At 52.1% G+C, this 14547-nt stretch overlaps 1 protein-coding gene across 2 annotated transcripts in view; it reads right to left on the bottom strand.

The window, feature by feature from the left end:
* The window catches only part of tbc1d22a (TBC1 domain family, member 22a), a 59289-nt gene that overhangs the window by 36171 nt on the left and 8571 nt on the right, over window positions 1–14547 (bottom strand). Inside the window, exons 5-8 of one of the 2 annotated variants that reach the window (XM_072709959.1) lie at window positions 11286–11356; window positions 6057–6185; window positions 5510–5572; window positions 3681–3795 (exon numbers count right to left, since the gene is read on the bottom strand). In XM_072709959.1, coding sequence (XP_072566060.1) covers window positions 3681–3795; window positions 5510–5572; window positions 6057–6185; window positions 11286–11356 — 378 coding nt within the window. Of the gene's footprint in view, window positions 1–3680; window positions 3796–5235; window positions 5302–5509; window positions 5573–6056; window positions 6186–11285; window positions 11357–14547 lie in introns of both variants that reach the window. The other variant, XM_072709958.1, reaches the window with a different exon arrangement.

The raw sequence follows: 14547 nt of genomic DNA, 5'->3' as shown, positions 1-14547 counted from the left end.
ATGTTCTATCCTCCAATGACAGAATCTGTCCGGGAGGGTGCCAGCGGGGCCAATCCTATAATTAGCCAATAATAACTTTTGAATTGGGGAATGACAGGGCAGTGGGCCAATCAGCTTTCAGGTGGGGCCAGTTCCCCTGTAGTCCCACCCCTGGCTCCCTCTCGATGGCAGACGGCAGAGCCACGGCTGGTCAGGGATAATGGCCACCAGATTCGCCTCTGTTCAGGTGACCGCAAGCCTCCTGCAGCCTCAGAGCACAGCGGACTCCCTCACATCGACAATCATCTGCGTTTGTTCACTGGGAGAACTGTGTATGCAAAGGGACAGTATTAATCCCAGCGAATTCAGGTTTGGCTGCAGGAGCAGAACTACATGTGCAAACCTTTAACCTCTATGCTCCTGCTGCCCTACAGTATTCACAACAACACTGCAGGATTATTTGTTTGCTGTGTGATGGATCAAGCGAAGATTTATGGGCAAACTAAAACTAGCTTTTAAAAAGAGGAACAAAAAAATTGTTTCAAAAAAGCATATCATCTGCAACGTATACTGTGAGTCCATTAAGGAGTTAATGCAGCAATGAGGCAGCAATGAGGCAGCAATGAGGCAGCAATGAGGCAGCTACAAATCACAGGGATTGAGAAAGACGCATCACCGTCACCACCCCAAAGCCCAATGACCCCATAACTACGAACACTGTATAAAGGAAGTATCTGTGTTTTCATAAATAAATTAACAGGCGAGTAAAGGTCCAACCAATCATGTGGCCTACGGCCTTTAAAAAAGGCATCCTTAATAGTTACAAATGACATTAGGTCAAGTCTGATCTATTGCATTTGCAAAAAAGTCTAATTTTTCAATTCATAAATCTGTGCAGAAATTCAATTTATAGCTTTTTATAGCAAACTAATTAACTAATGCCCAAAATATTCAATAACTATGATTAGTCATTAAAAAAAGTATGGCTTCATAAAAAAGACAAGTTCTCTATTAATTTCAGCTCTACATCACATTATCTGTTACGTTAGATATAGAACTATAAAACTAGATTAATGTCAGCCTGTACCTAGCACAGCAAACTGTAATTGAACTTTCTGCCGCACAAATTTAATACGCGCTACGCTTGGATGGATAATAAATACGATCATATTTATACCAGCGTAACGAAACGGGAAACAGGATTTCTGCACGCTGACATGGGCTTCACGCAGACCGCGGTGGGCTCTCAGCTCGGTCGTCACGCAAATCGGGCTGGCTGCTGACGCCAGTGTCTCTCTGTGGCAAGTCGCGTCATCTGAGGGAGCAGCTCTTTGACGGCGATACGTCTAACTCGCCAAAAAAGTGCTGTAATCAGGAGACGACGGAGGACCCAGCACAAGGACGGGCAATCTGGACAGGGGACAGGCTGACAGGAACAGGCATTAAACGCGTTAAAGCCCAAAATAGTCCTTTTTAGCCCAGCCTAACTGGCACCTCCCCGATGACAGGGATGGACCTCCAGCAGAATGCCGATAACCACACGGCCACAGAGGTGCACAGCTTCCCTGCGGAATCCGGGGCCAGGCGAGCGATCCAGACGTGCAGCTTCCGTATCAAGCCCTAGTCTGTCAGGACGAGATGCGTCCGTCTGGGAAGGAGGAATTAGGCGCGTAGGACACGTCCCACAGCCTAGGCGAGGCAAGGTTTCATGGCCCAGACATCACACCGTGCCGGGGGGGCGGGGGGGGGGGGCGGGGAGATCACAAGTCCTGCTCCATGGTTACTGGAAGACGCCTGGAGTCAGATTATTTTGATGATAACGGCATCTGAGCACAGAGGAACATGGATGGAGAGCAAAAAAAAGGAGGAGAAACTTCCAGAAGGGACAATCTCCTGGGAGAAAAGGGCAAGTCCAGTGTATACGCTGTGGCACAGGTAGAGGGCGCTACCAGGCACCTGCTACCCTTTCAAAAGTTGGTTCATGTGACAACAGAGAGTCTTCCTGTTCCTGGGCGTGGCTTGCACACTGCGGCACGGGAAACCCGCTAAAGAGCCAAGTCGCCAAGACTGGATTCTGAACATGCCCTGCGGTGGTCAGGTGACGCCGTGCACCCACAAGCAATCTCGTCTGATTAATTCGATGGATGATTCCCGTCATTTTAAAGCACCACCTATAGTCTAGATGCCTAAAATACTGCATTAGGAATTAAGGGAAAGGAAGAGGAGTGAGAAAGAGGGGAGAGGGATAGAGGAGAGGAAGAAGAGAGGATGAGGAGGAAAGAAGAGCGGTGGCGTCACCCTCACCCTGCCCCACGTTTCAGCCCCTGGGATCTGACAGCCCCCCCCCCCCCACCTGCCAGAGCTCCCCCATCAGACCTGCATCACAATCCATCCCCATTCAGGAGATGGATAGGTGTAATTGCTTTGTTTGGATGAACAGAAGATGGGACAGCATTCTTTCTGAAGGGAGGGGTTTGCTCTTTCAGCCCCCCTCCCCCAAGTTATTAGTTATATTTAATTCTTATCATCACTTTTGCTAAATATTTTTAATTTCTACGGAAACTTGTGTTTATTGAAGCAAAATATATTTCACATAATTATTGCCTTCTGGTAGACAGAAGGCATTTTCTACGATAAACAGTTTCTAAAAAATGCTCATTTAGAAACTCAAAGATCTCAGTGACAAGCAGGCAGTTCGTTAAATAAATTAGGGTTGTATCTACAGCTCTGAATAATGGCTGAAAACAAACAGCTCATTTGCATGCCTGCCTTGGGGGCCTGTGATGTTGAACTACAAAGACCCCTCAGTGGGGCCCCAGTACATCATGTGATTCCTTGGGCTTAAGGACAACTCACGGCATTCATGTAGTGTTTGAAAGAGGGTCCTAACACGCCCTAATGACCGTGACCAATGCAAACCCAAAGCAAGAGCAGCACCATTGAACGACACCCAATTTCACACACTGCTGCCTCTACTGGTTGTCCGTGGAATTACAGTCCCCAGGCTGCCCTGCCGGCCAGCCTTCGGAACCAGTGCCCTGCAGTACATTCTCCACCCCCCAGCCATGTACGCGATCCCCACACTCACGCAACAGCACAGAGACACGGACGATCGGATCAGACATGATCTCTCATCTGTATCCTTCATCGTCAGAGGTGAACACTTTCAACAAACAATGAATCTTCCTGACAGCAGAAAACAAACAGCAAGCTTCGCTTAACTGGAAACAGGCTCCGTAATCATACATCTGTCAACAGAAGCGTTATACACAGCTCACAGCCACCAGCAATCACACCAACAATCAACAAAGCCACAAGAGAGCCGGCTTAATTTACCATCGACTTATAACATACAATTTAACGATCTTTCGCCTCCCCTTCTAAACTTCCTTAGAACACAAAGTGCTTTAAATGAAGCGGCAGGATTACAGACATCGTAAGAAATTTTTATTGTCAACCGAGGACAGGATCTAAATAAATATGCTAACAGCTCTCCGAACTCCATCGAGCTCACCGGGCCGGCTATGCTGACAGGAAATGAGGCCAGCCCCCGCCTAGCGTGACGAGAATATCTGTCAAGCTCCCGGCCAAACAATTTCCGTGGTTTTTTTAGCAGACGCACCAAACCGAGGGGCCGGGGTTCAGTCTGTCCCAGCCAGGCAGGTGGGCAGCAGACGCCCAGTCGGGGGCTTCATACTCACCGATGTACTCGAAGACGAAGACCACGAAGAAGGGCGTGACCAGGTCATTGATGCCCTGCACGTAGCCACTGGCCGGGTGTCGGATGGCCCAGATGAAGAGGACCCGCTCAAAAATCTGATGGGGCGAGGAAGAGGAGGATGAAAGCAGAGCCAACGTTACCCACACTTACAGCCGTGTTAGGTGTTAGGGTGCAGAAAGCAGGGTATGCATCCATCACAGCTGGGGGGCCCTTCACTCTCAAAAGCCGAATGAGGTTGTTTAGGGTTAGTAATGTTAGTGATCTGGGGAGGGGTTGACATGGCCAGCGCTCTACAGGGAGGCTGTCAGAGAGGCGTGTAACCGCGTACGCCCGCATGTCGCACCGCGTCACACGATAACACCCTCTGACGAGGCGCTTACACTTCCGGTAGGGAGGTACAACGTCCCTTCCGGCACGGAACTACAGGCAAACTAAAAAGGATTCGTTTGCGCTTTCCAGCCTATCACAAGCTTTCCGGAACTTGGCATTCCGACTGCCTGATTCCCTAATGGCGTCGAGAAATTCATGGCAGTTTGGACGGGCTGTCAGACAGCCTGGATCACAGGGGTTAAAAGCTGAACCTCTTGCACCAGTTCCTATGTTTAAAGCCAGTCTTAGTCGGCGCAGTGATCCCGCCGCATCCAGCAGGCGGCCTTCTCCCAGATCGCACGGATCAATCCGGCTCGCCGCTGATCCGAGCGCCGCTCTCCAGTGCGCCTCCCCTCCACGCCAGCGAGGCCCTGGCAGCCACCACCTTGGACAGCCGCTCAGCTAAGATACTAAACCCGGCCGTCAGTATGACGTCGCCTCCGCGTGGGGTCCAGATCTACCGCGATGCCGCAGGAGAGACTGAGCGGCTGGAATCACTACCCCACCGGCCTGCGCCAGGCGTGGGATTTTATGTTTCTGCCGAGAGCCGGAATTCAAAACAAATAAAATTTACATTTTGCAGCCAAGTGTCTCATCCTGTTTTGATCTGTCAGACGGACACAAAAAAAGCAGATGTAACATTGTGAGGTAATGATTTTTTTTGAAGGGGAATCAGACTGAAAACTGTGTGTTCGCACAGCCTGGAATCAGGCACTAATCATGCAGCGTTCAATGCATGATCAGGTCCTGGCAGGACCCCTGAGTCCCCAAGCCTCACTGGGGGAGCATCTGCCTGGGTGCGGGGGGGTAGAGGAGGGAGAGGCTTTTCGGGGACCGGGACGGACCTGTGACTCAGGGGGGGCATGATTAGTATTCACCCTCAGTGGCCCCTACGCCGCGTACAAACAGACTGAGGCATTCACAGCCGGCGCGCAAACAAGGCGGGAAAATACGCCCAAATAATGAAAGGATCTGTTTCCGTGAGAAAACAAAACGAAAGCAGGCTTTTCCCCCAGACGGCCAAGTAAATAGCGAAGCACCGCCCTGTCACCAGAGAATGACGGTCATGTTCTAGGGTATCGACGTTTTGGCCAAGCAGGCTTGGCGATGGTGTGTGTGTGCGTGCGTGAGCAGGGGGACCCCGGCCACAAGGGGGCGCATCTCACCTCTTGCACGGAAGCTTGTTGAAAGAGAGGAATGAGAGGATTAGTTCTCGGTATGTCAATGTGAATCTGTGGGAAAGAACACAAAGAAACCAGCGGAGGAGGGGTTAACCAGCGAACCAGCCAATAGAGGGACAGAGGCGGGTTAGTGGAGCCCAGTTGACCAATCAGGGCCTGCCTGACAGAGAGAGAGGAGGGGACAGTTGCGCAGGGTGACTGCAGGGGTGCGATTGGCATGCTTCTGGGGGTGGACCCCCCCAGGCCTCGCCTCGCTTACCTCAGTGACCCTCGGCTGCAGGATTAAACTCTCCGGATTCATTCGGGGAATATCTATGTGGATCTGACAGCATGGAGAGAGACGTTAACACGCGGGGGGAGAGGCCGCACCGGCCTGAGGTGACAAGACCCAGTTCGCACACCCCCACACTCAAGGCAAGCGAGAGTGGAGTCACGGGGATCCTTTGAGGGGGGCTATGGATGGGGCATGTCACTGGGCTCCTGCTACTGCAAGCAGCTGATTGGACAGGAGGAGATCCTGGAATGCACTGCTATGTTTACCTTTAATTTATACATATTTGCTGTTCATGAGAAGGTGACGATACAAGAGGAGAACTAAGAGTCTGGGTTTGGCCCTGCGGGGGTGGTACGGCACTGCCTTTGGTCCGTGAGACCTCCCTGTGTGTGTGACAGCCTTGAGGAGAGGCAATTATTGACACAGATAACAGTCTTGGAGCAGAAGGACCTTCATTTAGCTACCAGCTCACTATGGACTGTTCTAGAACATTGTACATGTGAGGCAGCTTCCTCAGGGCTAAGGCCATTACCTGTCTGTAGGTGTCCTGGTGGTGTTCGTCGTTGCGGGAGTCGTAATACTGCTCGATGAAGCCGAAGTACTCCTGCCTCTTCCTTTGCAGAGTACTTTCCCGCCGCTCGGCGTTGGCTGGGAGGTAGCCCTACGGGGAGCACGGAGGGTCAAACAGAGCGCACGGTCAGGGTCGAACCGATTTGCTGTGAGAGAACAGTAAGGAGACCGGGGGAGAGTGAGGAAGTCAGAGGACGGAGAGGAGGAGAAAGGATGGTAAGGAAGGTGGGGGGGGGTGGCGAGAAAGGGGGGGGGACAGTGAGGTGGGGGGGCTGGGAATAGGGAGGAGGGCGTTGAATGGCGAGGAGGGTAGGGAGGAGGGCAGGGGGCAGGGAGGAGAGGAGAGGATGGCGAGGAGGGCGGAGGACAGGGAGGAAGGCATTGAATGGCGAAGAGGGCAGGAGCAGGGAGGAGGGCGGGGAATGGCGAGGAGGGCAGGGAATAGGGAGGAGGGGGGAGGACGCCGAGGGGGGCAGGGGGCAGGGAGGAGGGCGGAGAATGGCGAGGAGGGCAGGGAATAGGGAGGAGGGGGGAGGACGCCGAGGAGGGCAGGGGGTGACCCCCAACCATTACACAACCATGACAGATATTCCACACTGAAGGTGTAGAGTGCTAATAAATCCACACCAGCCTGGGTCTCCATCTCACGGGACACAACAAAACCGAAAGCCAAGCAGTGGGGTACATCAGAACGTCCCCTCGCAGGCAGCACATAATAACACAGGTCAAAAGAACCTTCTGGAAGGAAACGGCCCATTTCTGTCCGCCATCCGGCGATGATTTCATTGCCAAGCTGAGCCCTTGTTCCCGATCACCGGCAAAATGCAGAGCAGATGTCGGCAGCAGAAAGGGCAGAGTCTCCAGATAAAATAACTGATTACCGGAGAACTCAGAGCTGCAGAAATCCATTAATCTCCCGACCGGCTCCCCATCCAGATGAATGACAGTGCCGGACACTCTCCACAGTAAGATGTATGCTCACTGTGCAGCCCCTTCACACCAGAAAGGGGGGCAATTAGCACCAGTCAGGGCAATTAAGCTGCCAGCTTAACACACTTTGTTGGTTTTGGTTTCCAAAACACAAACGCTATGGATTTATAGGTGCTGTGGAACCAAGGGGGGGGGGGAGGGGGGACATGCAAGCTCCACACGCCTGCCCCCCCCCCAGACCACAAATGCTCTCTGTTTCATGAGCCCAGCCCAGTCACATTCATCTTCAGACTGTGCGACCTGCAAATGTATACGAGACTCCACAAACACGCCGCAGCGTGAAGGATCGTGAAAGCATGGTACCGATCCGAAAAGGGCTGCCCAAGCACAAATGATTTATTTACAGAGCATCTCCATAAGACTCGGATTAAAAGCATGTCTGTAAACAAGGCCCTCGGAGCTTCTGCTTCTGACAAATGGAAAAAGTAATGAACAGGCTAGAACAAAGACTCCGGCATATTCCCACATTAATGTGTGCAAGTTGACATCGATGTTTACACCAATATAAAATATGCATCCATATAAATAGGAACAATACAGAAGGTGGTTCACAGCGCCCCACGCAGGCAGAACAGGGTGCCGTCCTCACAGCCCAGAGCCTCCAGGGGGCGATATCGGCAAGGCAAGGTCCAGCGGGTTTCAAAGGCCGGCATCAAGGCACGGCGGGATGCTGATTCCGGAAGCTTCCGAGGTGCTTTCTGGCCAATTATTCCATTATTACTGTTATTATGGCTATTATTACCTTTTACAGAGTCGGGAATAATCCGCAGAGGTGACCCTGGCATCCGTGTCTCTAGAGAGATGGACACCCCGGTACCCTGGGACACGGCCTACCACCACGGGAGGCGTCCCCTGGGGGGAGATCGATATGAGGGCAGGGAGGGGGAGCCGGACAAACCAGCGGCTGCATGTGTCAGGCGTGTCCGCGGGCCGTGGGGGCTGGGGAGACGAACGACTAGGAAAACGGGGGTGGGGGCTAAACAATGCAGAGAAGCCAGAACGCGGCAGAGAAGCCGGAAGACGGCAGAGCCCTTCATCACGTCCCTCCGCCAGCTGTTAGCAAGCAGGAGGCCATTTGTCACGCCGGCCACCATCAATATTAACTAAATGGGAAACAGTGTTTAATCGGCTGTGAGGCTCCGTCCTTCAAGGTAAAGAGGTCCGGACGGCCAGGTGGTCAGCTCCGAAAAGGAGGCCGGGTCTTACACGAGACTCACGGGGCAGCGAAGCGCCGGGTCCAGCAACAGTTTCAAACACTCATCATTAAAAAAAAAACGGCATATAACGAATAAATAAGCTGAAAAGGTCTGGATATTTCTCTACAGAGAAAAAAATGTGCTTTTCAAAATGTAGAAATTAGCTTTTACAGTTCCAGCAGATTTACTATTAAATAATTCAGGCAAACTGCTGTAAGAAAACCCTGTCAGCATCGTAACTGAGCTGGGATATAGAAGAAGAAGAAAAAAACAACACATAACAGAGAAACGCGTCCGCAGAGCTGCAGATCACACCCTCACGAGACTGCTATAATCCCCCTTATCGCCCATCGCCGCATGTCAGCGGACGAGGTCACTCCTCCTGGCTTTCAGAGCCCAGAGCCCACACTAACCACAGGTGAATACAAAGACCCTAGCTGAAAGCTGATTGGCCCTCAGGGTGCCCCCTCCCCTGTCACACACCAATTCAAAACACATCATTGGCTGATATGGCTGGCCACTCTGGGCGAATTACAGCCCTTCTAATGCCCTCCACCTTAAAAAAAAAAAAAACCCAAAACTGTCCCTGTTGCAAACCTTCAATGCATTCAGCAGACACTTTTATCCAAAGTGACAGACATTTAGAGAACTCCAGGCTTAAGGGTTAAGGACCTTACTCAGGGCTGTGAAATCACTTTGCAGACCTTGGGATTTGAACCAGCGACCTTCCAATCACAGATACAGCATCCTAACCCACTGAGTCAAATACAGGGCATCTCCAGTACAGCCATTTCGTTTGTTGTTTTTTTTGAGGTTCTTTTAGTTTCAGGAAATCAGACTGACACAAAAGACACGTGGTGCGATGATGCTGAACACAGATGACCGGAACCATCTGATGATGCAACACTTCCCAGCCTTCCCCGGAGCTAAAAGCACCTGGATCTCAGACTCTTTATCACCAATTTTTCCTGTTTCTTAGGCAATATACTTTTAGCTTCCATTAAGTCATTATTTTCCAGGAGCGGACTGACAGACAGGAATAATTAGCTGTGAGTTAGCCAGGTAGCAGCAAGGTGTTGATATGGCTGCGCCTTAAAGGGACGACGCCTTAAAGGGACGACGCCTTAAAGGGACGACGCCTTAAAGGGACGACGCCTTAAAGGGACGACGCCTTAAAGGGACGACGCCTTAAAGGGACGACGCCTTAAAGGGACGACGCCTTAAAGGGACGACGCCTTAAAGGGACGACCTGGTCTGAGTAACCCTCATCTGGTGAGCTAGCTTTACAGATCCAGGGTTATCCAAGACACCCCCCAGACACTTGGCGGTCAGGCCAGTGGGACTTCAAACCCCCTCGCTGACAACTGCTATATAAATGGCGCCCCCTTCTGGTTGTCTGCCATTACTCTACGACCATTTCCATTTGTCAGGATGATCGTCCCCAATAGGCACCAAACCACCAGGGGGCACCCTCACCCCCCATGCCCTCTAAGGCTCCTTCTTGCTCCCATCCATCAGAAGAGCCCAGCGGCCCAGTTCCTAGCCCCACCCCCCCCCCCCACCTATCCGGAATCACAGATGGCACGCAGGAGGGGAGCGGATAAGCACCTGCAGCTTAATTATATCAAAGCAATATTTTTACAATTTTTCCAATTCTCTTTATGGGTCAAATAAAAAGATTTGCTAACGATGCAAGACACATGCAAATGAAAATCAGATTTGTCCTGCTTCTCCTTACCCACCACCCCCCCTCCAAACACTCACAGACAGACGAACAGACAGACAGACGAACAGACAGACAGACGAACAGACAGACAGACGAACAGACAGACAGACGAACAGACAAGGATACATGAACAGACGAAGATAGACAGATAAGGTTACATGAACGAACAAACAGACAGACAGACAGACAGACAGACAGACCCCCCGCCATGGCTCTGCCAGACCAGCTAAGCAGTCAGGACAGACCCCGTTAACCTGCAGAGGATCGGGTTCTTTGGCCAGGCACGTCCTGAGGAGCCCATGATCACGCCTTCGCATGAACGCATGCAGTTCGTGGAATACAAATGTGAGCCGTTATGGGGAAAAAAATATTTTTTCTGGGGCAGGAAATCGCAGTGTATCTTGACACAAAAGCAATGTAAAGGTCACACGAGGGCTTGGGGGGGAGGCAGAAATTCACAGCCTCAGAATTTAAATGCTGAACTGTGTCCCGCACTCCTCAGCGATGACTCTCTGTCTGTAGGGGGGGAGGCCGACAGGACCAAGAAGAAGCAGGCCATCATTGCGAGCATGGTCATCTACACCACCATGAAGACGCCAAGAGTGGACATCGAGCAGGATGAAGGGGCTCCATCCCCCAAGACCAAAACCAGCACCGAAATTCTTGTAGCCACAATGACTGACCAGTAAATCATCATCCAACCACTGGGAACCCTAACAACCAGAAAATAAATATGGCTTTGGGCTGCAGTGTGATCAGATTTCGCAGTCACATGACCCGTCGCGATCTGCAACCGTAGGGATAATTAGCGGGACTCCGCCTCAGAGGACAGCTCCGCAGCGCGATTCCGCTGGCCCCTAATGACCCCGCGTGAATTAGCGGGACTCCGCCTCAGAGGACAGCTCCGCAGCGCGATTCCGCTGGCCCCTAATGACCCCGCGTGAATTAGCGGGACTCCGCCTCAGAGGACAGCTCCGCAGCGCGATTCCGCTGGCCCCTAATGACCCCGCGTGAATTAGCGGGACTCGATTCTAACTGTCGGAAAGCAGTGGAGACGTGGTCCCAAGGAGAAGGGCGTCTCTAAACAAAGACGTGCCGGCTGGTGAGTCTTAACGAGTCACCACTGCGGGCGTCACGCTGCGTTTGTGACAGAGCAGAGACAGGGACGGTGGCGGCCCTTTGGCCAATTATCAGCGAGCAGGAAAAGAAAGAAAAAAAGACACAACGCAATTAGCGGGAGGAGGAGAGAAAGGGGCGGCGATGGCGGAGGGACACTCACCGAGAGCAGCTTCCACGTGATTGGCCGGACCTGCCGAGGGATCCCAGACCAGCTCAACTTCCGTAGCTCTTCTGCGAGTAGAGAGGGGAGAGGGGGAATCAGCGCAGGTGCTGGGGAATTCCACACAATGACTTTGTAAGCCGGAGCACTCGACAGAACGGGTGGCCATTAAGGAGAACCGCGGAGCCGCGGCCCATCCCCCACGCCCCCCCCCCGGCCCGGCCTGGCCCTGGCACAGAAATAGCACCCCACCAAGCTCTCCCGGGGTCACTGTGGACCCCAGACTTTAGAAGCCTCAATTATACCCCCCTTTATCTTCATCCGCATTTCTGTTGAGGAGAACAGGGGTAATCCTCTGGTGAAAAGGCCCAATTTACAGCGAGCAGAGCCATCTTCACTGGACTATTAATACCCCCGCAATTCAAAATCTCCTCCCTGCTCTCCTTTGACTTTCTTTATGGGGAGGGGGGTCACTGACTGAGGGGTGACCATCTCTTAGTCACAGCTTACCGTTTACAGCCCCGCCCCATTACACCCGTGGCTCTCAGGTGACCATGACAAGTGAACTGTCACAATACTTATCTGTGGTGTTGCGGGGAGAGGGGGGGCTTTTCATTTATTAACCCTTCTAGAGGAAAGGTAATCTCCCCAAATCCAGCCAAAAAAAAACTATATCCTTCCCCATCAACTTGATCAGCCGTCATGTCAGTCTGCGCTCAGATCAGTTTTGTCAGAGGAAAAACAGGTTAAAACAAACAAATAAATAAATATATGTTTTGATCAATAAGAGGAATCATATTTTTGTGAACAGTGGATAAGGAATTACGGAATCATTTGGAAATTCATTTATTTTCAGTGCATGTGGGTTATTCAGGAACAGTGTGCATCGCTGAAGAAGGCTTACAGATAGTAATGCATTCAAACTGAATGTGACTATAATGGAGCGAATGCACTAAACCAACCGCGCAATGCTTAAGAGATGAGGACCCTAACCATCTAATCAGGCCTCATCACACTGTGCCAGTTAATTAAGCATCATGGGGTTTCCTTGGAAACGGGAAGGATTCCATGCTGAAATCACAATCAGATCAAAATGAGACTTTGTGGGAGATGGCCATGGGAAAATCACGGAGAACCATCACAAAGAAATCACGAAAAACGTGGAGGGCATCTGCAATCCCACGCCACAGATTAAGGCAGAGAAAGCAGGGGCCCACAGATTCGGCCTTTATTAACCTGAGGAAGCACACATTCCCAGCATCGCCTCACTCCAGGACGGACAGCAACCTGGAAGACCGGCGTGCTAAATGAGCCACAACAGACGTGGCACTGGGCATTAAACTGGGTACAGGACCCCAGCCACAGAAGCGGAGGCCTTCTCAGTCATCCACCTCCAATCCCGTAATCTGGTCCTGCAAGATCCAAATCAAACAGCACAGAACCCCACACAGTTCTGTGGCCAGCTCAGTTAACGCTGTCCTTCATGACAAATGAGTAACCCTGTGAAATGCTCATATGGGTCACATTCGAAAGGTAAAGGAGTGCGGCCAAAGCACTGCGCCTACACTACATGGATTACCATTTTACGGCCCCATGTCACACGGTCACTGCCACCCGGACAGCGGAGGACACACCGTCACTGCCACCAGGACAGCGGAGGACACACGGTCACTGCATTGCCTCATACTCGTATTCTTTGAAACATGAATTTAAAAGGCCACAGGAGGAAGGAGGATCTACCCAAACATTTGCAGATGGAGCATATGTGTGTAGGAGGAAGGTGAGGGGCTGGGGGGTACGAGGTGGCCGTGGCCACTGCTGACGAGGGGGCGGACTTGACTCGTTTAGCAGAGAGCCCAGCGTGGTCGTCGCCTCTCGCCTACACATCCTCACCTGCAGCGTCAGCCACAGGAGTTACCTGATGGATCTTACGGACCACCAGGTAATTAAACGATCTGTTATAATCCCCAGCATGACATTAATCATGCGGTAAGGGAAGCCCGAATCGCACCCCCAGCCCAAAGGACCCGTCACCCGGCCAGCCAGCTAGCTGCTAACCAGAGCCTCCATTGGATGGGGGGGGGGGGGGGGGAATCACACTATGCTGTTTTTCACATTGTGTGAGTTGAACGATAAAGGACTGGATAACAATGTGACACACACATCACCAGAAACCGGTTGGGGGGGGTCTCACACAGAATCCACCCCACCCCCAGTGAAGCCTGCTCCATGCAGTGCGGGAGAGACACCAAACACCCCCGGCAGGAGCAGCAGAGGCGCACCAGGACAGATTCACACCCTAAACCCGCTTTCCAGAAGGTTCCCCCGACACAAAGGGAGGAAAAAAAAAAACCATGAATAAGTAAAGCGTATGAATCCACGCCGGCGATGTGACGCGCGGAGCTTGATCCGGATCACTGGCCGGTACATGAGACGCCCCGGATACAGGGGTAACATTATTGCAGGATATCAGACGGGGGAAAAGGTTTCATTCACAACCCAGCAGGCAGGCAGGTCGCGCTGACGGAGCGTAACCATTTCACGGCCTGATCAAATGATTAATTAAGTGTTTACTGACACTGAATGGAAAAGACAGCAAGATCTTAATGCTAGATCACTCAGGTGGTACGGTGATGCCCCATCCTGCCGGCACAACAGTGACCTCCCACATTCCCAGATCTCGGGTAGCAGATCACACAGCACCCAGCCTGTGCTCACATATAACCGCAGGCTACACAGCAGTCCTCTATATGCTCATCACACTGCCGCTCTGCCCCGTAACGCCACCTCAGGGATTAATGAAGTTTATCTAGGAGTGTCACAGGGCGGCCATTTTAATCAGGGGGAGAGAACAGTGCAGTTATTTAAGCTCAGAAAATATGGATGGCAGCTGCCCTGCAAGCGTTACGGGTCAACGAGGACGAGGCAGGGCTGCCGGGGACGTGAGACGGCATTGGGGGTGGGGGGCTCACACGCGGCCATGGGGCCGGCTGGGTCTGCCTGCGAGAGGGAGGGCGGGGCCACGGCCCGGGACAGATCATCAGCGGTCAGGTCAGGGTGGGGAGGGGCGGGCGGGGCGGGGCGGGAGAGAAGCTGACGGTCCAGGGACACGCAAACGTTCAAACGTGCCAGGGAATGTCCAGCAGGTGGCAGATATTTAACCATAGGCTCATAAATGAACAATAGAGAACACGCTCGATTAACAACACAACCCTCTCTGGCCGTGGAAATCTCCTCCCCCGGCGTCCGCTGAGTAGTGTCC

Source organism: Paramormyrops kingsleyae, chromosome 3, assembly GCF_048594095.1.
Source record: "Paramormyrops kingsleyae isolate MSU_618 chromosome 3, PKINGS_0.4, whole genome shotgun sequence".
NCBI classification, from domain to species: Eukaryota; Metazoa; Chordata; class Actinopteri; order Osteoglossiformes; family Mormyridae; genus Paramormyrops; species Paramormyrops kingsleyae.
Note: the sequence above shows the minus strand (reverse complement) of the source record. Positions and strands in the feature narration are given on the sequence as shown.